A 24191-nucleotide genomic window follows, 5' to 3' on the forward strand; every position below is an offset into this window, starting at 1 on the left:
TTCCCAAGAGCACCAGCGGATGAGGAGACATAAGGGAAAGGAAGCTGGTGGATTCTCAGGGAAAGAGCCAGTGGGGACACCCCTCCCCCATCTTACACAGCCCAAAGCAAGTCAGCAGCCCCATGGTAATAAGAGAATTCAGCCTGACCCCCCTTCCTCCCTCCCGTCTCATGCTGGCATCTTGGGTAAGAGGACGGAGGGGTGTCAGGCAGCAAAGGTATTCTGCAAATAGACAGATGGTGAGAAAATTCTGCTACCAATTAGGAGGCTGGGTTCTGCTCCCGGCTTTGCTGTTGGGTTGCTGCACAGCTGTGAGTGAGGTCCTTCCTCAGGCTTCACTTCCTCTTCTGCAAAATGGGGGGCTTGATATAACTTAGGGAGTCCCAAAGTCTCCCTAAGCTTAGACATGAGATACTAAGGGCTTTGTCATAATCAAACTCTCGGCTGCTCAGGCCTGTGCACCTCTTACTCCAGCAGGGGAATATGGTCTCTACCTGGAATTACAGTGGACTTTATGGCTGGAAGAGTCCTCAGCACTCAGGTAGCATGGAGGTTAAGAGCTCCATCAGATGAAATCTGGTTGGAATCAGACAGATCTGATCTGAAGCCCCGCTGCACAGTTAGTAGAGACCTTGGGGAAAAGCCACTCAAGTACTTGGGCTTCACTTTCCTATGAAATAAGGCTACTGACGATACATCATATAAACGAAGTGTGGAGTGGGGCGGCTGGGTAGCTCAGTTGGTTAAGCAACTGCCTTCGGCTCGGGTCATGATCCTGGAGTCTTGGGATCAAGCCCCACATCAGGCTCCCGGCTCCATGGGGAGTCTGCTTCTCCCTCTGACCTCTCATGCTCTCTCACTCTGTCTCTCTCTCTCTCTCTGAAATAAATAAATAAAATCTTAAAAAAAAATATAGATGAAATGTGGAGTGAGAAAATATTTATTAAAAGCCCTTAGCACATTGCCTGGTATGTAGTAAGCACTGACCGCCTGGGGGCTGCCATTATTCTAACCTCGCTCTCCTGATTACGACCATTGCTGCTATGACAATAGCCAGCAATGAGAGAGATTACAGGCCACTCGTGCCTAGAACACAGGACACGTCCTGTCCTCCCACTGCTGATGAGGCTTATAACCATGGTCCCTTTACACATCTCTGCGAGAAGAAAACCACGGGGCCTCCTAGTTGTCTCAACCCAGAACCAAGCCCCATGAGAAAAGGAGGTCTCTTCCTACTCAGGAAGCTTTATACCTTCCTCTCCCCACTCTTCTCTTATACACACACACACACACACACACACACACAGAGCCAGCGTCTTCCGTCAGTACCACGGGCAATTCTAGGATAGACTGGGGCAAAGGTTGAGCAGGTGCCAGCTCCCCAGCTGTGTCTGAATATAGGGCTCAGAGCAGCCCACACAAAACAAACAGAAAATGAACAAGAAAGCTAGCCAGTAGCCATACAACCAGTGATGATGCAAGAAGACAATGGGTTCTTCCCAGGCCTGGCCACCAAGTCCCGTGGCTGTTGAGACCAGGACTTGAAACCTAGCCAGGGTGGGGGTGGGGTGGGGTGGGGCGCAGTGATGGTCACATGGTATTCTGGACCAGAGCTGCTTGAGCTGGAAAAGGTCTTGTGTTGGGTGGCTTGCTCTCCATCCCCCACCTAGAGATCCTGGGCTGCCTTATGTGACACCAGCTGAGACCTGAATCACAGGAGAAGCCCAGGAGAGAGCCACACTAGGAATCCACAGGCCGAGAGTCAGGAGGTGGATATCCAGCCTTGGCTCTGCCTTGATTCATGTCACTTCCTTAATGGGCCGCCCACCTCTCTGTGCTTTGATTTCCTCACCTAGAAATGATGTATTGCCTAAAAGTGATATATTAACGCGGTGTGGCCAGGGGTATGATAAAGATACAGTTAGGTCAGATGAAGCAAAACAAAGGGACCAAAATGGAGAAAGGGACTCTCATTCCCTGTCCTGAGATGTGCCTCTCACATCTCTTTCTGTTTTGCTGACCGATCCTGTGTTGGCTTCCCCACCAGCTCTGAGCCTCCCTTCCTCCCTCCTGCCCTTTTTCTCTATGGGTGTGGCCAGCAGGAAATTCCCGTCTTGAGGATAACTAGACTGTCCTTTTCTTCTAATCTCTGCCCCCCACCCTTGGAGGCACTCCCTAAGGAGCTTGCTGGAGAAGAGAAAGAGCAAGAGCTCCCTCTCATCAGGGTCCCCCATAACCTCCTTCCCTGCAGTCTTGCAGATCGCCACGGACTGTATGCACTCTCTCTGCTAAACTGTGAGAGCTCTGTGCTCAGCACCAGCCGTGTGCATCTGTCCTTTAGGACTTGGCAGACTCAGTTATCTTCCCTACGCACAGGTACCTGGTGCGCTCGTCAACCAGAGCACCAGGTATAACTAGGGTCACAGAAAGATCGCTGCTTCCTCCCACCGCAGTTCTGGCCATATGTAGCACAGAGCTGAGCATCTTGCTGAGGTCCAAAAATATTTTCTATCCTCAGCAAAGGCGTGAGGTGTGGACAAGGCAGAGCATGAAGGTACTTCCAGGAAAGGAGGTGGGAAATACCACAAGCTCACTTCCATGGGCCACTTCTTAACTTGGCAGGCGCTGTGCAAAGGGGTTCCTGTGCATTACCTAATTCCACTCTAACGACTCCATGCAGGGCAAGCACCACTTAATTCTCAGTTTACAGATGAAAAGTAAGGGAGATTTAAGTCATTTGCCAAAGGTCACACGACTCGTGAGTGGAGAGCTAGATGTGAAGCCAAGCCCTTGCTCTTGGGCTATTTTCCCCTTCTGAGACCAGATACATGCCCTTGGGCTTTCTGCAGTGGGAACTGGGAAAAACAAACCTGGGGAGGGAAGGAAGAAGGGAAGGAAGGCTGACAACTGACCCTGAGCAAGCACGCCCCAAGCCAGCAGAATAGCTTTAGCCACCTCTGAGCAGCACTTGGCCTATTCCGGTCTGTCCCTGACACACCAACATCTGGGGTAGACCCCGGATGATGTCGCCAGCCCACTGAGAAACAAAGCATTCTTGCTCTCAGAAGCTGCAACTTTTCAGGGTGCCATCTAAAAGCACTCCCCCCCCCCGCCCATTTCTCAAGGTGTAAGAACACAAACAATTTGGACGGTTTTTCTAATCAGACTCCAAATGGGGCCAGAGCCTGACCCAGACTCTAACCTTACTCACATACCAGCCTTCCAGAATCTTCCAGCTAGGCCCAGCCCCACACCATTCATAGTCTTTTGCAATATTTCCTTTAACCTCACCTCCCCCTCAACCTGTCCATCTCACCGAGGCCGCCAGCTGCCAGTGCCGCAGCGCCCCGCTGCCGAGGGCAGCCAGATGGAGAAGGAAAAGGGTCAGAGGCCTGGGGGCCCACCAGCCAAATCCATCCCAGCCCCAGAAGCCCAGGAGGCTTCATGCCGATTGCTAAGATACTCAGGACAGGTGGTGCTGGAATAACCATATATCCACAGGAGAGAAAAGATGAAAGCACTAAGGCCCCAGACCTCTGCAGCTAGATGGGGAATTCATGGTGTTACAGCAAGGCGTCCCGGTGGCCAGTCTTCCAGGTGACAAGGGATTTGTTTTTAGCCCAGGCTGAACTGGGAGTCTTTATTCCTACCAGAGAGGCAGCATGCTGACCGTGCAGAACCACAGACAGGAAGCAGACTTCTCAGACACAGAAAACCCTAGGGACACTTGAAGAGAAAAGAGAGGGGAAAAAAAGCCAAAATGGCTTAAAGAAAAATACATGGGGATTTAGCAGAGAAAATATTGAAGCAACACAATGGATAAACCCTCTGTACTTAAATGTAAACTCAGTAAATTCCTAAAGCTGAAGAAAGTTCTGGACACTGTAATCCCAGCCCTGATACAGGGAAGTAACATCCCGGCACAGAACTTCATGGAATACATAAGGGAAAGATCAGCCAAATTAGAGCACAGCAAGAGGACGAATGTGGACCAGATACGAACAGAGACTTAGTCACAGCTCAGCGAGGAGTGCGATATTCATATCCAAAGCCCATGGTGGGATTTGACTGTAGTGCCTGTGAAGTCACTTGAGTTTCCTCTCTAGTTCTCTTTCTCGGTGTGGATTCAGTTGGTCTCAGCCAATACCCGACAAGGCCCCAAGTTAAAGAACTCGAGGGGCAGCTGGGTGGCTCAGCCTTTGGCTCAGGTCATGATCTCAGGGTCCTGGGATAGAGCCCCGCATTGGGCTCCCAGCTCAGTAGGGAGCCTGCTTCTCCCTCTTCTCCCCACTCTTGCTCTCACTCACGATCTCTGTCATCCTGTCTCTCCCTCTCAAATAAGTAAATAAAAATCTTTAAAAAAAAAAAAAAAAAAAAGAAAGAACTCCTCAGGTACAGACAGATAAGCACCCGGACCAGGTGGATCCCTCTGTGACGGGTCAAACCGTGCAAACCAGCCCTCTCCCCTCTCTTCCAAACAACTTAGCCGGGCTTCAGCCAGAATGTGTCCTTGTTCTCACGGCAGAAGAGAGGTGGGCAGGAAGACAGCAGACACTGGGACTCCTCTCTGGGCGGAAGCTGTGGGAGGAGATGTGCCCCTCCCCCTGCTCACCTGAGGAGGGAGCACTAGCACCAGGTGATGAAAATAAAAATAACCCATTGACGTTGCACCTGTGGATGAGGAGAGGCTCATGGGATTGCTCCCTTTTGTGTTTCCATTTTCTTTTAGGTCCAGAATGAAAGGGAAACCTAGGTAGGTGAAATAGACGAGAGCTGGGTCAGTGGCTCTATCAAGAAGAGGGCGGAGGCAAGGGGGGATTGTGGGGGCAGATGGTGATTCTTCTATAGGGGAAGGTGTCACAGCCTCTGTCTCGGGGCCTGAGGAAGACTTTGAGCAATGTCTTCACTGTGCAGTGTGGGCCAAGACCCAGAAGGCTCCGGGGCCATGCCCTCTAACATTCCCTAATGGCAGACTGGTGTTTCTGTGATAGCCAGCCTCTTATGCCACTCTTTAAAACAAGTGAGCCCCAAACAAGAAAGCTTCTCAAACTAAGGGACCATCAATCAGCCCATGCTGGACCCCAGCGCTGCTCGTGGGGTAACGAGCCAGGAGCAGGAGAATCTGGAATCAGAGCCAATCCCAGCTCTGCCACTGAGAGCTGTCCTCCTTCGGGCAAGCAGGTTCCCATCCAGAGCCCCCATTTTCTCAGTGTAATCAGGATCATGATACCCCATCCAAGGGTTGTGATAAATCAGTGAGTGGACATAAGCAACGCTGCCAGCACAGCCCTGGACACGGCGTAGGCGACCCGTGAGCGGTACCTCCCTGAGCCCTTCTGAGCTCTTCTGTAGACAGAGGCACACGTGGTGGGGCCTGGGACGGTCCTTTAGAACAAGAGCTTGCAACAATACCTGTGGCTTCATCCCACCACTTTGAAAATGAATTCTCACGTAATCTCTTGTCTGCATAACACCTGCATTTCCAGACCCCCTTTTCCAACAATATTTTCTACTTAAAAGCCCCGTTAGGTAGGCGTTCTTATTCTCATTTTTACAACGGAGAAAAGTAAAGCTAAGGAATGTTAAATAACTTGCCCTATTCGCCTTTAGACCCCCAATCCCTCCGGTCTTCAGCTCCTCGATCCAGGGCCCGCTCTGCCACCCCACACTGGCGTCATCATCCCTTCAATATAGACTTCCTGAAAGTTTCCTATAGGTGCCAGGCTGCCAGCCAGGTGCTGGTTCTAGGTACTGGATGCCCTCTCTGACTTGTCATCCCAAGAGTAGCACTGGCCTGCTCTAAGCCAGCCACATTCTTCGATCCCTCGTGGCCGATGGTACATGCATGGGAGCGGTGGCCAGAGTGATAGACGGGAACACATCACACTGTTACCAGCTGAGCCGACTGACGGTGACTGCAGGGCATGACTGGTAATCTGATATAAGACGTTCTGTACCCTGGAGGCACTCACAGTCTCTTGGGGTAAGGAAGACACAGCCAGGTGAAAAACATATCAGAGGGAAGAGAAAGACCATCCAGATAGCCAGTGGTTCTCAGCCAGGGCTGAGACATATACATATATTATACATTCTGATATATACATATCGGAATCATGGAGGGGACTTTTCAAACATTCTGGTGCCTGGACCCAACTCTCAGAGATTATGTTATTGGGCTGTAAAGCAGGTCCAAGTGTCTCCATATTTTGAAATCTCCCCACGTGAGACTAGCATGTTTCCAGGTTGACAACCCACAAACAGGGCCTTGCCAATCAGAGTATGGTTTGCTGACCAGCAGTACTGGCCTCCCCTAGGGGCTGGTAAGGAATGCAGAAACTCGGGCCCAATCAGACCTCGTCATTCTGCCTGTGCACTTTAACAAGGTCCCAGGTGACTTGTGTGCCCACAGAAGGTGGGAAAGGGCAGGCTCCTTCCTGTGAGTCAACCAGAGAAGTCCCCCACCCTAGCCACAGCTGGGAGACACAGCCCACCTGCTCCCCACCAGGCAGTGCACACCCCTAGAGGTAAAGCAGGGGAGCTCAGGTGACTGTCGGGAGCCATGCCACCAAGCTCTGCCTTTCCTGTCTCTCCCAGAGCTGCTTGACCTGCATCATGGGGCTCCGTGTACAAGAGCTGCTGGGGTCCCAACAAAACCCTTCTGTGCTAGAAGGAAGTTCAAGAGCTAGACCCTGTCACCATTTCAGTGACCAGAAGAAAAGGGAGTTTCTTTCCCTTCCACACAGCCCTCTCTCCCTTCCCGAGTGCTCTTTAAGGAAGAGGCCAGCTCAGGACAGCACCGCCTCAGCCCAGCCCCAGTGAGACATCGAGCTGCCTGACCAGCCATAAAGGCAGCACTGTCCTTGGAGGCAAGGAGGTGGCTGGTACCAGCTACGCCTCATGAAGAAGGGAATCCTCGAGAGAAGGCCAGACAGAGACACACACAAAATCTTGCCCCTGCCGGCATCCTGCAACCCACTTGCAGATCTGCATCCCTGCTACCACCCTGTCTTTGTTTCTGTCTATCAGTCATGTGTGTGTGTTGTTTTCACACGTGCCTGCCTTTGCTCTCTCATTAGACTGAGCACAGCCATCCCGGCTCCTCCTCTGTCACTGCCCACAGTACCAAGTACAGAGACTTACGCCCAGCAGGGGCTCAATAAATATTATTTGTATTCATGTGCACACATCTTCTAGGAGCCAAACCCATAGCTCCAGGCTAACAAAGAGAGCTACTCACTAGCAGGCGTTCATTAAGGATTACTATCAGCACATTGAGATTCTACGGGAGACAACAAGAAAACTGGAAGGCACATCTTCAAAAGCATGCAGTCTGGTTTAGGAAATCAGATTTCTATGTGCCAAACCCAAGACCAGATGCGGAAATCGCGCATGTTTATGATAAGGTTAGGCACGCCTATGTACACTGCATATGACAACACAATGGAAATTTTCTACTCCAGTCTTTTGACAGGTTATTATTACTTACTTACAGAGTGACTTTTTAAAAAAAGATTTTATTTATTTGACAGAGAGAGAAAGCACAAGCAGGGGGAGCTGCAGAAGGAGAGGAGAAGCAGACTCCCCACTGAGCAGGGAGCCTGATGTGGGGCTCCATCCCAGGACCCTGGGATCATGACCTGAGTCAAAGGCAGATGCTTAATGGACTGAGCCACCCAGATGCCCCCTGGAGAGGTTTTAGACACTCTGAAATGTTGAGTAGAGCGAGTGCATTTTCACAATGACAGAAGAAATGGGCTGAGACTCTCACGTAAATACAGACTCTAAGGCAAAATTTACTAGGCTACAAATTGGGTCATTTTATCATGCAAATGTGCACACACACGGTCTCGCCTTAAAAGGGCCATTTACTAGTTCCCCCAATCCATACTTTTGCTTTCATTACAAGGACTGCAAAGTCAGATGGGGTAAACTAGGCTGATGCCAGAAAGCCCACACATTTCCTAGTCCTAGCCAGAATTGTTTTCTAGATCCCTCTGGATCGCTCTAAACATTCTCTGGCTTTACCTTCTAACCTGGCATCATTGGGGAGGAAAATCTTTCAGAGGCAGGTCAGCACCCTGGACAGCAGCAAACTCCCTGCCTGAGCCCACGAGAAAGTTCCAGCATTCCGGATTGCCCAAACGCCCTTTCAGAAGGAACTAACTCTCAAACACCGCCCCAGACCCGGAGCAAGCTCAGTCAAGAAGCTTCAAATGCCCCTCATCAACTACTCAGTCAAGGTCAAGATTCTCCACACTCTGGCTTCAGCCAGTCCCCCCAGCTATACCTTCCACTGCTCTAGTCAGGCCAGTGCAATGCCTGACCACAGCTTCCCTCCTGTGAACCTTTGCTTATGCTCCTGTACCCCACCAGAAAGGTCCATTTCCTCTATCTACTCAAATCCAACCCATCCCTAGGCCGAAACCAGTCCATGCTTCTCTTTAAAACCTTCCCAAAGGACTTTAGTCTACATTAATTTCCTCTCTTCTCTGGTATCCCAAAGCATTATTGGTTTAGATATTGCTTTAGGGAACTTAATTACTTATCCTCTTGCACAATTACTAGGTTTATCTGTAATTTTTAAAGTTCCCAGTGGCCCAGTATGTGAAGAACGACCTCTGCCAGCAACTAGCCATGCAGCCACGAGCAGAATATGTAGCCCTTTTGAGTCTGTTTCTTGGTCGGTCAAATAATGATCTTGGATTAGACCATCTCTAACATTCTCTGAGATTGAAGATGCTCTCAAAACAAGAAACCACCTAGAAGTGCGCCATGCAAATAGAGCCTTTGAAGACTGACTGTAGGTGCAACAAATATTATATATATTTTACAATATATTTTAAAAACCCCACAAGGCATAGCCCAGGGCTTGGGTCAGCCGGAGAACTCTGGTTTAGTTCCCAACATAAGTCCCAAAGCCTTCAATTCCACTCAGTGTGTGATGATGATCAGAAAGAGATCTAGTTTCTGTCCTGTCCTTGTCTACGTCAGCATAGGAAAATTGCCTGTGGCCTCAAAGGCGTTTTCCTTCATAAAGAACATGTCACCACCAACGTGTGGAAAAATACCACACAATGGGCATCATAACAGTGTCTCCAATATAAACACACACGTACAGGCCAACCAACAGCTGACAGCGGTGTTAACTTCACCACTAATGATGCATAAGCCCAGACAGACTATGGCAAATAACAAAAGGCATCATCTTTGGTGATGCCCCCAAATAAAACATTGGCTAATCTCACAGGTAGAAGTTCCAAAGGGGATGGAGAACTGCCTTAAAATTTCAGCTCAGTGTTATACTTCCTGTCAAAAATCCTAGTTATAATTCTTCCTTGTGTTTGAAATCCTATTCTCAAAGCTTTCAGTTTATGGATCCACATGCACAATAAGGTACAGGGATGACTTTTCCTCCCTCGCACCTGGGGAAATTAAGGCTCACAAATGTTCAACAACTGTTGTGTTGCAAAGAAAGATCTGAACAGAATCGGGATCCCGTTGGAATAATTCCACTAACATAGGCAACATGTACCCCCAAGCACAAACACACATGGACATACACACACTCTGAGAAGTCTTAGTAATATAAAGAGACAAGTTACGAAACTCACTGACCCTGGAACTGGAAGATTCCACTGAATACTTGCAAAAGATGCTACTGCCAAAGGAAATTGGCCAGCATCAATAAAGAAGGAGGGAACGCTCACCGGGAAAAGTCCTTGGAATTGCTCTGCCAGGCATTCACTTGCATCCCAGAAAATCACAAGATCAGAGAACAAAACTTAGCATCTGGTCAATCCACCCCCACTGGCCTAAACTAGATCCAGGACAGTGAGCTCAGCACAAAAACCATCCTGTTTTAGGCACTCCCCCAAGCTGGTCATGCTAAGTTTCCAGAGAAGGAAAGCAGAGACTCCAGCACAACCAGGTTAGAAGAGCAAGGACTCCAGCACTCAGGGTCCTCTACAATTACATCTCAATAAACCGTCCCAGACACATTCCCTCATTACTGAATTACACGCACCCAACCATACCATTTATTCATTTCAAAGATCCCCTGCACATTCCTGCTCTTACTCCAAGAGTTCTGATTATTAAGTCTTCAAGTTTTGCTATCTCAAGACCTCAAGTTCTTCCTCTAGCAAGAAGCTTTTCCAGATCACCTAAGCCCAACATAATCTCCTGCCAATCTTCTAGCATTTACTGTCTGGAATTAGCAAATGTTTCTTACATATGAACACGTATCTTCATTTCTCTTTAGGGAGGAGATGGGGTCTCATGAGCCTCCAGAAGATGGTGCTGGACCCCTTATGCACACAGCAGGTGCTCAACAACTATTTGGTGATAATGATGACAACGACAGGACCTTCTCAGAGGTGCAGCTCCCACTGAAGGGCAGAACTAGGTATGAAGTTCCGGGCACCTGGGGCTGGGTGGGGCGGGCGGAAAACAGTTCCAAAGAGAACCCACAACTCAACAGCCGCTCACACAGCCTTCTTCCAATTCTGGGTGCTGGGGGCTTTCCTCATTCTAGGACTGAGTGGGAAATCCTCCCTTCCTACCCCTGAGCCGCTGATCCCAGGCTGTTTATCTCGTTAACTCTGTTTATTGTGATCCTGGTAAGAGGTTCTGAAGCCCTCCAAACCCCTCTCTAATTAAATTCATTAGAACAGATTGGGGCTTTCTTTCAGCATCTCAGAAAAATTAACAACACGATTAGCATCATAATGACGGGGAGAGGGGCTGCCAGGGAGGCCTTTCAGGAGGGGCTGGCCCAGCCTGGGAGGGGATGAGTGAGGAGGAGCAGGTGAAGGAGGAGAAAGCAGATGCTCGGGCAGCTGCTTCCCAGAGAAGGGAGCTGCAGGAGAGAGGAAGGGACGATAACAGCCCCAGGGGATGAGCCCACCGGACCCCAGGCACTCTAACTTTATCAAGGCATGACCTTTGGGAGAAGAAGGGCAGGACAAGAAATTAATCAATGCCCTATTCCAGAGACTTGAGCTTCTAGGACAAGAGACTTTGAGCAATCTTCTGGTTTTACAGACAGAAACACATTTAAGCTCTGTTCATGATAGAGCCGGAAGTAAAAGAGAAGACCCTCCTGCTTTTCAGGGTGATGTCCTTTCCCTGTAAGGCTTCATCACAAGGACCTGGAGAGAGCAGGCTAGATGAGGGAGGTCCCTTCTTTCCCAGGGAACCTGAACCCATCAGGTTTTAATTTATACACCTGGTGGGTTCCCTCATCTAGGATAATCTCCTCTTCCACCAATTCGAGGGATTCTGCAGGCCTCAGCCCCATTCTCACCTCCTCTGTGACGAGCCGCTGACGTTTGGTGAGTACTTATTACCAGCCAGGTGCCCTGCCGGGGCCTTCACTGCCTTCTCACATTTCATCCTTAGAACAGCTCAGCAAGATGTTCATATTCACATCTCCACGTCACAGACGGGCAAGCCGCAGCTCCTTGGAAGAACCAAGGTTTGAATGTAAGCCTGACCTCAAAGGCTGAGGAGTTTCTACTATGCCTGTCACCTCCCTGACTCCAACAGTCATACCAAGGGGTCACTCCTTCCTTTGAAGTTCTACTCTCCGGGGTCTGAAGACTTAACTGTATACTGTCGTATATGATTCCTAAGAGTTGTCATATATTTCCAGGTACTTCCCCCATTTGAAAGTTTCTGTATCCTTCAGAAGGACATAGGAGGTACTCAAAGATGTATGATAACTGGGCCTTTCTAATAGATTTTCCTAGACAGCCTTGGGCTAAAACATCCCAGGTTTTTATTTTTACTCTCCTATAATATATAGGAGAGGTGTATGGGCTTGGATGGCAAACACACACAGGTTTAAATTCTAGCTCTACAACTTACCTGTTCTTCAATCTTAAATAATCACCTTTCTGAGTCTGCTTCCTTATCTATAAAACCAGAATCCTAGCAGTACTTCTTTTTTTTAGGGTTTACCCTTATGAAGATTACATGAAGTGATGCATACAAGCACATAATAGAGTGCCTAGCGCACAGCAAACTATCTAGAATGATGACTATGATAGTAACACACTTTTATTTTTCTTGGCCTGCCTCGAGATCTAAGGAAAGGAGGGTGGCTCAGGAGTTCTCCAGTTGGCTGGCACAATCTGACTGGTGCTGCGGGTCAGCAGAGCTTTGGAAGTGCCTACTCAAGCAACCAGCACCGCCATTAGCTCCCAGAGCCCTCCCCCGCAGGCCGAAGGACCAGGCTGGATGCATCCAACCTCTGCCCTTGCAGCTAGGCGTGGGCTCTAGCTGGGAATTTTGAGTAAATGCTCCAAAGTTTGACATCGAGCTGTTCTGGCCGAAACAGGGTGTATCTCAACAGTAGATGACAATCACTCCAGGTCCTACCATGTCTACCATGACCCCTCAGCCATGCTCCTACAATACCAGGAACTCATCCAGCCTCTGCTAGACCATTTCTGGTACTCAATTTTCCTTTGTTTTTGTTTCTGTCTCTCCAACTCACTCATACGCCCAATCCCCAGCACAATTCCTGGGATATACTCAAAGACTCAGGACACACTAATGAAATGAGTTAAATTTAGAGTGTGGGGAAGAAGGGGGCTTCTCAGACAGATAAGACTGAGGGTCTCCATCATCACGTTCTTTCCCAGTTCAACTGTGGATGTGCCTGGTGGCCTGTGCTCAAGAGAATTACTTCAAAGCCCTCCCCTCCCCCACCTGGACTTCTCTGATGAATCCCACCTGGTTCTGACCTCCCCAGGACCCCAAGACCCTTCCCCACCTACCAGAGCTTGGGATTTTCCTCCTTATCTTGTTTCTGAGCATGCACCTAGGAATGTACTTGCTGCTTCCCATCAGATAGTTAGCTCCTGGGAAGGCAGACTGGGCTTCTTTTCCTCTGACTCCCTGTAACATTCTAAGCATACCCAGACCACAGTTTGCCCCTAAAATACAAGGGCTTAGGAGATGGAAATGGGAGAGTTGAGTAGCCTTGAACTTGTCCCAGAGTTCCCTCTGAGTGCTTTCCCCCCATGGGGCTAAAGCAGCACCCACTGAGGTTCAGCTGTCCCAGCTCTTCCCCTTAAAGACAGGGATCTGGTAATATCTTACATCTCGCCTCCTCTTCCATCCTTTTCCTTAGTCGACTTTAGGGCCAGACCGGACCCACCCTTCTGGACAGACTCACCCAGTCGTCCTCATGGTTCTGGAGGAGAGGGGCTGATACCACTGGAATAAGGACCAGCCTCTCTACATGCTTGTCCAGATGTTCTCACTCAAGCTTATCTGTGGTGTTTGTCTGTTTACTTGTCTCTCTTCTCCAGGACACTGCGAGCTCTGAGAGACCAGATGCTGTCTCAGTTTTCATCTCTACAAGCCCCACACAGAGCAGGGCAGCAACTGCGGGCTTCATTTGTATTTGCTAAATAAATAAGTACGGAACGGAGCTGGCCTTAAGTTCTTCTCGCCCCCAACCCCCACACCCCCACACCCCCTGTCCCCCAGGCCAAACAGACTGAAGACTGAACTACTCTGCCTCCCCCCTCAACTTTCTGGTGTCCTAAGGATTTCTTTTCTCTAAAGACTAAGTGATGAGCCTCCCATGCCAGCTCTCCGATGGGCTTAGAGGACAGTGGTCCTCTAAGGGGGAGGACCTTAGAGGAAGGTTCCCTTAGAGGAAGGGAACAAGATGCAAGAACAGAGTGATGGGAGCCTTGGAATTCTGTCCCTCGGTCACTGTAGAAAAGGGACCTTCCTCTGCACCTCCTCCTCAGATAGCCAAGCCAGAACCCCCCACCCCGGAGAGCAGCCACCTCCTCAATGTGCCCCGAAAGCAGCAGCCCCGGAAGCCAATCAGCTTCAGCCCACAGGGAGCTCGCTGTACCTGGCTCCAGCTCTCCGGGAAGCCCACTCCTCTTTCTCTGTGCCTTGATTTATCTCTGCGAAGCCTCTGTGATGCTAAACTAGGGATCTGGGGTGAGAGTCATTGCACAAAACCAGCAAATATGCACCTGGTTATCAGAATCCCCCACAGAGCCTCAGCCCCAATCCAGCATTTCAACATCAGAACCTTAATCCAATCAGCTCTCCCAGAGACCTCCAGGTGTTGCCTCCTCCCCAGGCCAGGAAACGCCTGGGGAAGCTTCCCGCCCCACCCCCTATGACGAGAGGGGGAGCAGAAAGGTGACAAAGTGGTGGACAGCCAGCCCCCTAAACACACGCCCCTCCCCCTTGCCAGGCAGTGCCTAAGTACCCTTTAGGGTTGTCACACAGGAACTGGAGTCCAAACACTGGGATTTCTAAAGAGAGGGACCCTTACAGAATGGGACAAAACCCATCAGCAATGTGCTCTTCACCCCCAATTTAAGCCCCGGGGAATTAGCTGAAGTCCCCAAGACAGGAACTGGGCTACCATCCCCTGTCGGAGGGAGCAAACACAATCTGTGGGGTTAAATGTGAATGAGTCTCTTTCCTCGTTTGTGCTATTCTCATTCTTTATCTACACACACACACACACACACACACACACACACGGACACACACACTTTCAGCTGAATCCAAAGGGGAAGATATTAATCCCTCAGAAGTGCAACTCAAAAAAACAAAAAAGGAAGAAAAGAAAACCCAGCAGTTTTCTCAACACACACACACACACACAGAAAGGGCCAACTCGGTCAACACAAAAGATTAGGATGACACCCCTCTCCCCAATTTCGTCCAATTCCTCCTGCAGCACAATTCCATGATCCAACCATCCCCAAACCAGAGCGCAGGACAGGTTTCTGCCTTCCCTCTTCTCCCTGTTCCCCACTCCCACAGCTGGTATGGCCCCTGTCCTCCGGAGCCTCCACTCACCACACACATTTTCCCTGGGCTTCTCCTACTTACATCTCAAGTTCGGTGGGTTCTGAACCTGCTGGTCTCTGGCCCCATACAAACAATTCAACTCCTGCCCAACCATGTCTCAAAGGCCTGCAGTCTGCCGTTGTTGGAGCTTTGATTGGGCCCCATCAAGGCTCATCACAGTTCCAAGGGTAGCTACACCAGGCCCTCATCCCAGGCAGACAGACAGGCTGGAAAGGGGCACTGTCATCCATTCCTCCAGACTGGGGGAGGAGGCATCTCTGCCCAACACACACACACACACACACACACACACACACACACACACACAGCCTGCTGCCAAATGCCAAGGAAGGAATCAGGAGCAGAACCTGGCTTGAGGAAGGAGAGGGGCTGCTGTGGGGACCAGAGTCTAAGTGATTCAGCAGTCTGCCCTCTCTTCAGCCCAGGCCATGGGCCACACTCATGGCAGCTGTGCCAACTTGGAGCCTGAAGAAGAATTCTCTCTAAAATCCAAAATTCTCCAACCTTCCAGCGGGGCTCCTCATCCAGGCCTTTGCATCCCAGGGCTCAGAACAAGACCAGTAAGAGGTCTTCAGCCATTCCCTTGGACTCTGCCTCTTGCCCAACCTAGTTTCCCTATGCTTAGCACTCCCTCCCACAGTCCATCTAGGAAACCAACCTGAACCAGGGAAGGCTGAGGAGGAACACAACAGGCCGACTAGCCCCCAGCATCCTTCACCCCCAAGCCATGAATCAGATCAAACATGCATAAAGGGGTTATAAGTAGATTCCGCAACCGTGACTACATCAGGCCTTCAGAGCCCTAGGCCTCCCCAAGCAGGGAAGGAGGGCCCCGTGTCAGGTGATGGGGGCTCAGTACAAGCTTTGTGGATACACAGAGCACCAGGAAGGGCAAACGGGAAAGGTGATGGGGGGGCAGGCCAGCTAACAGACAAGGAGGGTAAGATGGGGTTCTTGAGAGGGACTATGGTGCAGGAGGAAACCAAGAGGCAGCTGGGAAGCGGCTGGGACAGGGTGTGCAGAGGGACCTGGGGAGGACAGAAACTGAGGGAGCAGATGGAGAGACAGGCACACAGAGTGACTGGGATATGAGGTGGGGATGAGGGCAGGGGAGGCCAAGGAGAGGGGCCCATGTGAGGGATAGGAAAGATCCAAAGTGGGGTGTGGAGGTAAACAGGTATAAGGGCAGCGCTGTGAATGAGGCAGGGACGGAAGGCAAGGAGAAGAGGTCGAGGATGCAGGAAGGGGGAGGGAATGAGGCCAATGAGACAGAAAGGGTGTTGGGGTGGGCAGGGGGGTGAGAGCTGAATGGGGGTGGATGCAGATATCCACAGAACAGGATGGATTCGGGCAGGTGATGGTGTGGAGAAGGGACGGGGATGTAGTCAGAGGGGGATGGGGACCGGTCGGGGGATGGAGACGGGCAGAAGAGGGCGGCAACAAGGGGGTGTCGCTAGATGGGTTTCCATGACCCCCGTCCTACCGCACCCCCACCTGTCCGGTATCCGCGCTCGCCTACCTCCGAGGGCGCGGGCTCCGGCCCTGGGCGCAGTCCGTGCTGTCCGTCGCCGGCGCCGCCACTTCCCCCGCGTCCCCTGCAGCGCCTCTCGCCGCCAGCCGCCGCATTAGGGCAGAGACCGGCCCGTGCGCGTCCCCGGGCGGCCGGCGCGGCCCCGCCGTCCTGCGTGCGCGCCCCCGCGCCCCTCCCTTCGCGCACCGGGCGGGGACCCGGACGGAGAGGGGGGCGGAAGATGCTCTGAGCGCGGCCCCGCCCGGCGCGTCCGAGAGCGGTTCGCTAGGCCTGCGCGGCGGGGAGGTAGAAAAAGCTCCTGCTTTCTCTTCTCCCCCACCCACTCACCGGCATTGGAAAGGAGCGTCCGGGAAGCCCCCGCGGTATCAGGTTTTGCCCTGAAAACGCCCCTCCACCATCGGACTGTGACTTCTTGGAGGCAGAAATGTGTCGGAGCGCTTGTGTTCCCAGGGAGACTTGCTTGCTTGGGGTAGATTCTCCAGGGACGTTTGTTGATTGAAGAATGGTTGGATCCCGAATTGGGGATGTCAGAAAGTTGCGATTCCTGCTGGGGCTAGCGTGGTCGCCGTTCAAAAACGGGAGATTGTTTTGCCCTCCGGGAACGCAGGCCTGGTCCCAAACTTGAGATAGGATGGAAGAAGTCCAGTGACCGGGAGGCCAGAGATCTCAGTGCTAGTCCTGGCCCTGTGACTAAGTCTTTCACAAGGACGTGACACTCTCAGTGTCCTCCTCCAGTGAACAGTGAAAAGTTGAGGGCGGGATCTTATAGGTAACTGACAAAATGTTCCCTTCTTACATCGGCTACTTTGAGACCTGCAATCAGAACTATGGGGTAAGGACTATGTCATGGGAAACAGAGGACGGTCCATAGGGCAAGGGCCTGAAAGCATAGCTGCCCCTGGGCAAAAATTTCTGCAGGACCCCCATCTACACAAACAATCTGATTTCACTCATGATCTTTTCTCAGCATCATTCTGGCAGCCTGGCCTCACACAATCCGATGAATGAAATAGTGTACCCTCCTGGAGCCTGGCCTGGTCTGACCCCAGGCCCTGGGATGGCCCTGTAGCCCAGTCTTGGGGCTCCTGGGGGTGTCTGGTCAACCCCTTTGGGGAGGGGCAGGAGGGAATGTACAGGGTTGGAAAATTCTCTAAAGGGGAGAATCTGGAAACTGGGGAGCCCCGTCCAGACGACACTGTCCCCAGGCACTAGAGGGCCACTTAGAGAACTCAGAGGAAGGTGCTTCAAAGCACCAGGGCCCCTCAGGCCTGAACCCAAGGCAGAACCCCACTCTCTTCCTTACCAGAAGTGTCCAAGTGGCTGGCTCAATGGGAGAAAGAAAATAATTTTCCTTTTTAAAAAAAATATTTATTTATTTATTTGACAGACAGAGATCACAAGTAGGCAGAGAGAGAGAAGCAGGCTCCCCAATGAGCAGAGAACCCGATGCGGTGCTCCGTCCCAGGACCCCGAGATCATGACCTGAGCCGAAGGCAGAGGCTTAACCCACTAAGCCACCCAGATGCCCCAATAATTTCCCTTTTTTAAGCACTAGACCCAGCCACTGGGTTTCTTTTTTAGTTTTTTTTTTTTTAATATTTTATTTATTTGACAGAGAGAAATCACAACTAGGCAGAGAGGCAAGCAGAGAGAGAGGAGGAAGCAGGCTCACTGCAGAGCAGAGAGCCCGATGTGGGGCTCGATCCCAGAACCCTGGGATCATGACCCGAGCCGAAGGCAGAGGCTCTAACCCACTGAGCCACCCAGGCGCCCCTGGGTTTCTTGTATATATCAGCCACTTGCTGTTTATAGTGCTAGGACATAGATATTTTATAAGCCGTTTTGCACAGTGGCTTTGCCATTAGTTCTAGAGGCAGCCTGCGGGGGTTCAAATCCCACCTCCACCACATCAGAATCTGGGTCAACGTGGGCAATTTACTTATTTTCCTTTTATTTCTTTAGAAAATATAATTAAAGCTACACAAGCATAGAGCTGAATCTGAGTCAAATCATTCTATGAGATTTCTTATAAAATACATTTCCCTCATGCTCTGCCTTGCCAGAAGCCATCACTTTCAACTCTTCTGAGCTGTTTCTTCTGAGCTGTTTCTTTTCCTCCCTATCTCTAAATAACATGCTAAATTGCTACTTCTTGCTTCTGGTTCAGGCATTATCTCTTGATGAGTAGTGAAAACCCTGTAAGACACACTGTTTCAACCCTACCTTCCTCTCTCACATAGCTTTCCTGTCCCCCTCCCACCCCCCAATTTAGTCATATCTTGATATTGGTTATATCCAAAGAAGTATTTACTAGGACAACTAAAATCCTATTCACAACTAACCTTTGCTTTTCCTGCAAACGTTCTGGTCTTTTCTGGACTTAATAATTATCATGTTTTGTTTACTTGTTTGTATACAGTAATTATAATTCAACTCTAAATTCTCCATCAATTGTCTCTATCTGTATGTTCAGAACTATCAGAGATTCTATTAGTTTTATCTCCTTGAAGATTCTGGAGCCTTTTGATGAGTTCCAGTCTCCGTTGGTTTCTCTATATGCAGGACATTGCTATTGACCTTGTCAAGTTCAGTTTCTTCATCTGTAAAATGGGGATAATTATATTACCTCCTAGAGTTATTATAAGGATAAGCAAAATAATTCATGTAGTACAATGTTTGTCATATAATAAACACTTAATAAATATCATCTTATTATTACTCGAGAGGAGAAAACAAACCAGCCCAAGATGGTTTAAAGCCCAGATGTGTCTGAAGGCGCCTACTTAATTTCACTATATTAGGGCAGGCCCTAAAAATCTTAGATTTACAATGTTAGAATCTTCCAGTATGGGCAATTTGAAGAAACACAGGATAGTCCTGGCCGACCATGGGGTGAACATGGGCAGATCACCTAATCCCTCTATGACTTCTTTTTCTCATCTGTAAAGTGGGGTGAGGTTCAAGGAGATAAGGTACTTTGTAAACCAAGTGTTCTGCACAAATGTTAGTTACTACTTCTCTTTCCTTCTTCTTCTTCTTCTTTTTTTTTTTTAACAGCTGAGATAACTGAGTCCTGGAGAGAAGATGAAGCAGATAGGAATCAGGCAGTGATTTGGTCATTCAAACTGGAGCTCCTATCTCATACCTTAGTGTAAAAAAAGGAAAGTATGGGTCTGATGGGCATGTAAGGCCCCCAGATGCCCAGATAGGGTGGAAGCAGGGGTTTCCTTGGCCTCACTGTCCCCAGCCACTGGCCTGTCCTGATCAGGGGACACCACCTGCTGGTGGGGATGGACACCAGGAACAAAGACAGGCCTGGATCTGGTGCAGACTGTTCTGCTGGTGTGTCAGGAACAGAACTTCTCAGTGCCAAGGGCAGACAGTGGTTGCTTTTTTCTTTCCAGACATTCATCTGGCCTTCCTGCTTCCTCTTCTTCCCTGAATTTGTATTTCAAGTTCTGGCTGAAACCCCAGCAGGCAAGGACTCTTGCTGACCCTGGACCTGAAATCCTACTCACTGTGTTCTGTTTCACGGTGAATGGCAAGTCACTGGTGACTTTTACATCCTCTAGCTTCTCCTTGCTCCCAGTCAATGGCACAAGCCTAAAGCCAGGCGAAGAGAAAGACCCGTGCACTGAGTCTCCAATGCAGTAGGACACTGGGTGTGTGCAGGGATGGTGGAAGCTGAGGGACAGGGCTGGACCCCAGCAGTGTCTGTTGTTAAGCCTGTCTCTTACACATGGTCCCCAGAAGGCCTGGGAAACTGGCCGTTCCATGTATTTGGGTAGAGGCTTAACTTGATACCATCAAGACTTTGAATAGACCCTTAGCCCCTTCAGTGCCACCTCGAAAAATCCAGGCTGTAGAAACACTAGCGCAAGTCACAAAGATGTGAATGCCTAGGGCTGTTCGCTGTAGCTCATCCAGAGCAACGATCCAATATGCCGTGTTCATTCGTGCAGCGGAGAGGTATGCAGCCGCTTAAAAAAAAAATAAAATGCACACACACACGTATTTTGTTTATTTGTTTTGTTTTATTTTATTTGACAGGCAGAGATCACAAGCAGGCAGAGAGTCAGGCAGAGACAGAGAGAGAGAGAGTGGAGGAAGCATGCTCCCCACTGAGCAGAGAGCCCCTTTCGGGGCTCAATCCCAGGACCCTGGGATCATGACCTGGGCCAAAGGCAGAAGCTTAACCCACTGAGCCACCCAGGTGCCCCAACACACACATCTTTTTAAAAGAAGAACAGCTTAACAATATGTAGGTTGTTACCCTTTTCTGGGGGAACGTAAGTTAGTATAAGGTGTGGGAAGAAGAGGAGGGAGGGGCTGACACCCTGGGCCAGGTTAGGAGATGAGAACCGAGCACCTGGAGGATATCAGAAGGGACCACATCTTCACTGAAGCCTCTCACGTACCAGGTCCTTGACGTCCGTCATATCACTTGGCTGTCACAAGACCCCAGTAAGATCTGTGGTCATTGCCTCCAGTGTGCTGATGAGGAAAGAGAGACCCAGTGAGGCTAGGCAGATCTCAACCTCACACGGATGAGATGTGGTAAAGGATTAACTGGCCCGAAGAGAGAGCTGGCCTTGCCCTTGGCTTCTGGGAGGTCATCTCTGAACCTGTGGGATGTCTTGCCTGATAAAAGTGTCTTTACCTGAGGCCACACTAGGTGGTCTATGCGAACACAGCGATTTATGGTGGAGGCTTCAGGCACGTATCAGCTCAACCTCCAGAGAGGCTGGAAACGGAAATTAGCTACACAGGTGGTCAGTGTCTACCTGTGTCTACCTGACTGAGCCTCACTAACAACTCTGGACACTAAGGCTTGGGGGAGCTTCCCTGGTTGGCAGCACATCACTGGAAAGTAGCGCTGTCGCATGTCTCCATGGGGAGAAGAGGACTAGAAGCTCTGCATTTGGAGCTCTCCTGAACTCTGCCTCATGTGCCTCTTCTCTGGGCTGACTTTAATCTGTATCCCTTCACTGTAATAAAACGGAGCTATGGGGGCACCTGGGTGGCTCAGTTGGTTGGGCGTCTGCCTTCAGCTTGGGTCATGGTCCCAGGGTCCTGGGATCGAGCCCCACATCAGGCTCGGCAGGGAGCCTGCTTCTGTCTCTCTGTCAGCCTGCTGCTCCCCCTGCTTCTGCTTTCTCTCTGTCAAATAAACAAAATCTTTAAAAAAAAAAAAAAAAAAGAAAGAAAGAAAGAAAGAAAAGAAAAGAAAAAAACTGTAGGTATTCTAGCTTCTGGTGAGTTCTGTGTGTTCTACTGGCACATTATAGAACCTGACCGTGGTCTTGGTCTCCCATCCAAGTACTAACCAGGCCCAACCCTGCTTAGCTTCCGAGATCAGACGAGATTGGGTGCGTTCAGGGTGGTATGGCCGTAGACCTGACTGTGGTCTTGGGAATGCCCAAGCTTGCGAATGATGTCAGAAGTGAGGGTGGTCTTGGGGGCTGCTGCTAACTTTGAAGATGGTAAACGGTGGAATTGGGATTTGCACAAAGATCTCAGAGACTCCGTGCCCTTCCCAGTTCTCCACATTCTCTTACACTGACCCACTGTGGACAAGTGCTGTAGGGAAGAAATTCTGGCACCGTGAGGAAGAACAAGAACAGAGCGAGAGCCACACTCAGCACCAGCAAGTTGGGCAGAGGAAGACATAGGAAAACAAGCTCAGGAGCGTGCTCGAAGGACACTAGAAGGAGCAAATTTTAGAACGTTCCCAGAGTCTATGTCCCTCACAATGCAGGAGGGCAAGAAGGCAAGTGCAGAGAAAGCTGATGGGAGAAGCATCCAGGGGGCCCCGGCTTCTTACAGGTCCTTCAAGAAGCTAGAAGCTATGATAGACAAGTCTCTAGCATTTACTGCCCCCCACCTGGTTCCAAGCTGGAAGGCATCTTTCCACCTGCTTCCCCTCTCCCTGTTTCGGAATTTTAAAATAAAAAAATAAAATCTCCTTTGGATTAGACTCCCACCCAGCACTGCTAAGGGCAGAACTGGGCTTCTGATCGCCAGGCTGTTGGCTCCCAGATTCAGAGCCTGCCTCCGGTGTGTGGAATTAGTTTACTAACCTAGGCAGGCGAAATTCCACTCCTGGTAGACTGGGCAGTAAACAAGGAGGCGGGTGGAGAGAAGGAGAGGCCCCAGAACAGCAGCAGGTAGCCAGCCCTGAGTCTAGGCACGTGTCCTAGCCCAGTCCCTGCTCCCAGTGAGGCAGACTGGAGCCATCCTGGTATCTACTTCTTCACAGAGCACCTTTCTGTTTTCTTAAAGATTTTATTTATTTATTTGACAGACAGAGATCACAAGTAGGCAGAGAGAGAGAGAGGAGGAAGCAGGTTCCCCGCTAGGCAGAGAGCCGGATGTGGGGCTCGATCCCAGGACCCTGGGATCATGACCTGAGCTGAAGGCAGAGGCTTAACCCACTGAGCCACCCAGGCGCCCCTCCCTTTTAAGATTATCTGCAAAGATGGTTTGGGGGCAAATTTCACCTGCATCAACGCACTAGAGAAGGATTTTTTGGAGCTGTTCTCTACTGCAGAGAAAGTCCTGCACCTGCTTCTCAGCAATAGTAGGGAAAGCAGACAGTTCTCTCTCTCCGGACTTTCTACCAGCCAGCAAGAAGACAATCAGCTTCACACTCTTTCTCTTTATAAATGTGTGAAACCCTGGTTTTCTAGAGGCCTTTAAGGACTGATCTTCCAGTCAGGCTGCTTTCTGATCCTGTCCCCAGACAGGAGAATGAACACAATCCCTCCCCAGTTGGGAAATCCTGGCATTTAGAAAACCCTTGTCAAAGGAGCTTTTTCTTAAAACTAAGAAAATAATAAAAATATTTAAAAATGGGGTGCCGGGCTGGCTCAGTCAGAAGAGCATGCAACTCTTGATCTCAGGGTCATGAGTTTGAGCCTCACACTGGGTGTAGAGATTCCTTAATTAAATAAAACTTTAAAAAATTAAGAGAGCTTTTTCTTTCACACTTGTCCTGCAAACCTATTTGTATGAGTAGCCTTCAGAGAGATCATGCATGACTAACCACAAAGGCATCCACGTCATCACAATCTAACAGGTAAGATATATTAAACAACTTCTTTTCCTGAACCTCCTCGCTCATTTTAACTTTGTGGTGTACTACTATTTTAAGACCCAGCTTAAGCACAACTCCCGTTGGAAAAACTCTCTCCTTCTGCCAGACCCAGCCTCTCATCTGGGCAGCAGGCACATGATAAATTCTCCTTCCCTGCGCTCATCACACTGTTTCCTTATCTGTATGTCTCCCCTGCTAGACTGCGAGTTTCCTGAGAGCAGGGAATCCTGAAATCCACAGAGCCCAGCACAGGGTGCTGCTCAGGGCTGAAGCTCTGGAAGTATTTGTTGAACGGGCGAAAGGATGCATGAATAAAAACAGAGCTGCGATGAACATAGATAGATCTTAGTGTGGCATGATGGTAACCATTAGCAGCATGTGGCTATTTAAATTTAAATTAACTAAAATAAAAGAGTTGTTCAGAATGGGTCATTCGAAGTCCTTCCCTATATGCTGTGCTGCGCGCCTTGCTGGTCAAAGACATCTGTGGTCTGAGACAGACCTGAGGCCATCTAGAAGCACACACACACTATAAAGAATGTCCCCTTGAATAAATACGGGCTAAATGAAATACACAGATTGCCATTAGGTGTTGTCAAATACATAAAAATTAAACAGACCAAAGGAAAAAAATATAAAGAAGTCTGGCTGTCCTTACAGCCTGAATACTAATGTGTTTCCCTACGTATATTTGAAATGGAC

General features: G+C 49.8%; 1 protein-coding gene across 1 annotated transcript in view; it reads right to left on the bottom strand.

The window, feature by feature from the left end:
- NFASC (neurofascin) overlaps nt 1-16488 on the bottom strand; it is a 179002-nt gene extending 162514 nt beyond the window's left edge. The window contains exon 1 of the mRNA XM_045982432.1: nt 16382-16488. Within this exon, the coding sequence (XP_045838388.1) occupies nt 16382-16488 (107 nt within the window). The remainder of the gene's footprint in view (nt 1-16381) is intronic.
- Between the last annotated feature and the right edge of the window lie 7703 nt (nt 16489-24191).

Source organism: Meles meles, chromosome 17, assembly GCF_922984935.1.
Source record: "Meles meles chromosome 17, mMelMel3.1 paternal haplotype, whole genome shotgun sequence".
Lineage (NCBI taxonomy): Eukaryota > Metazoa > Chordata > Mammalia > Carnivora > Mustelidae > Meles > Meles meles.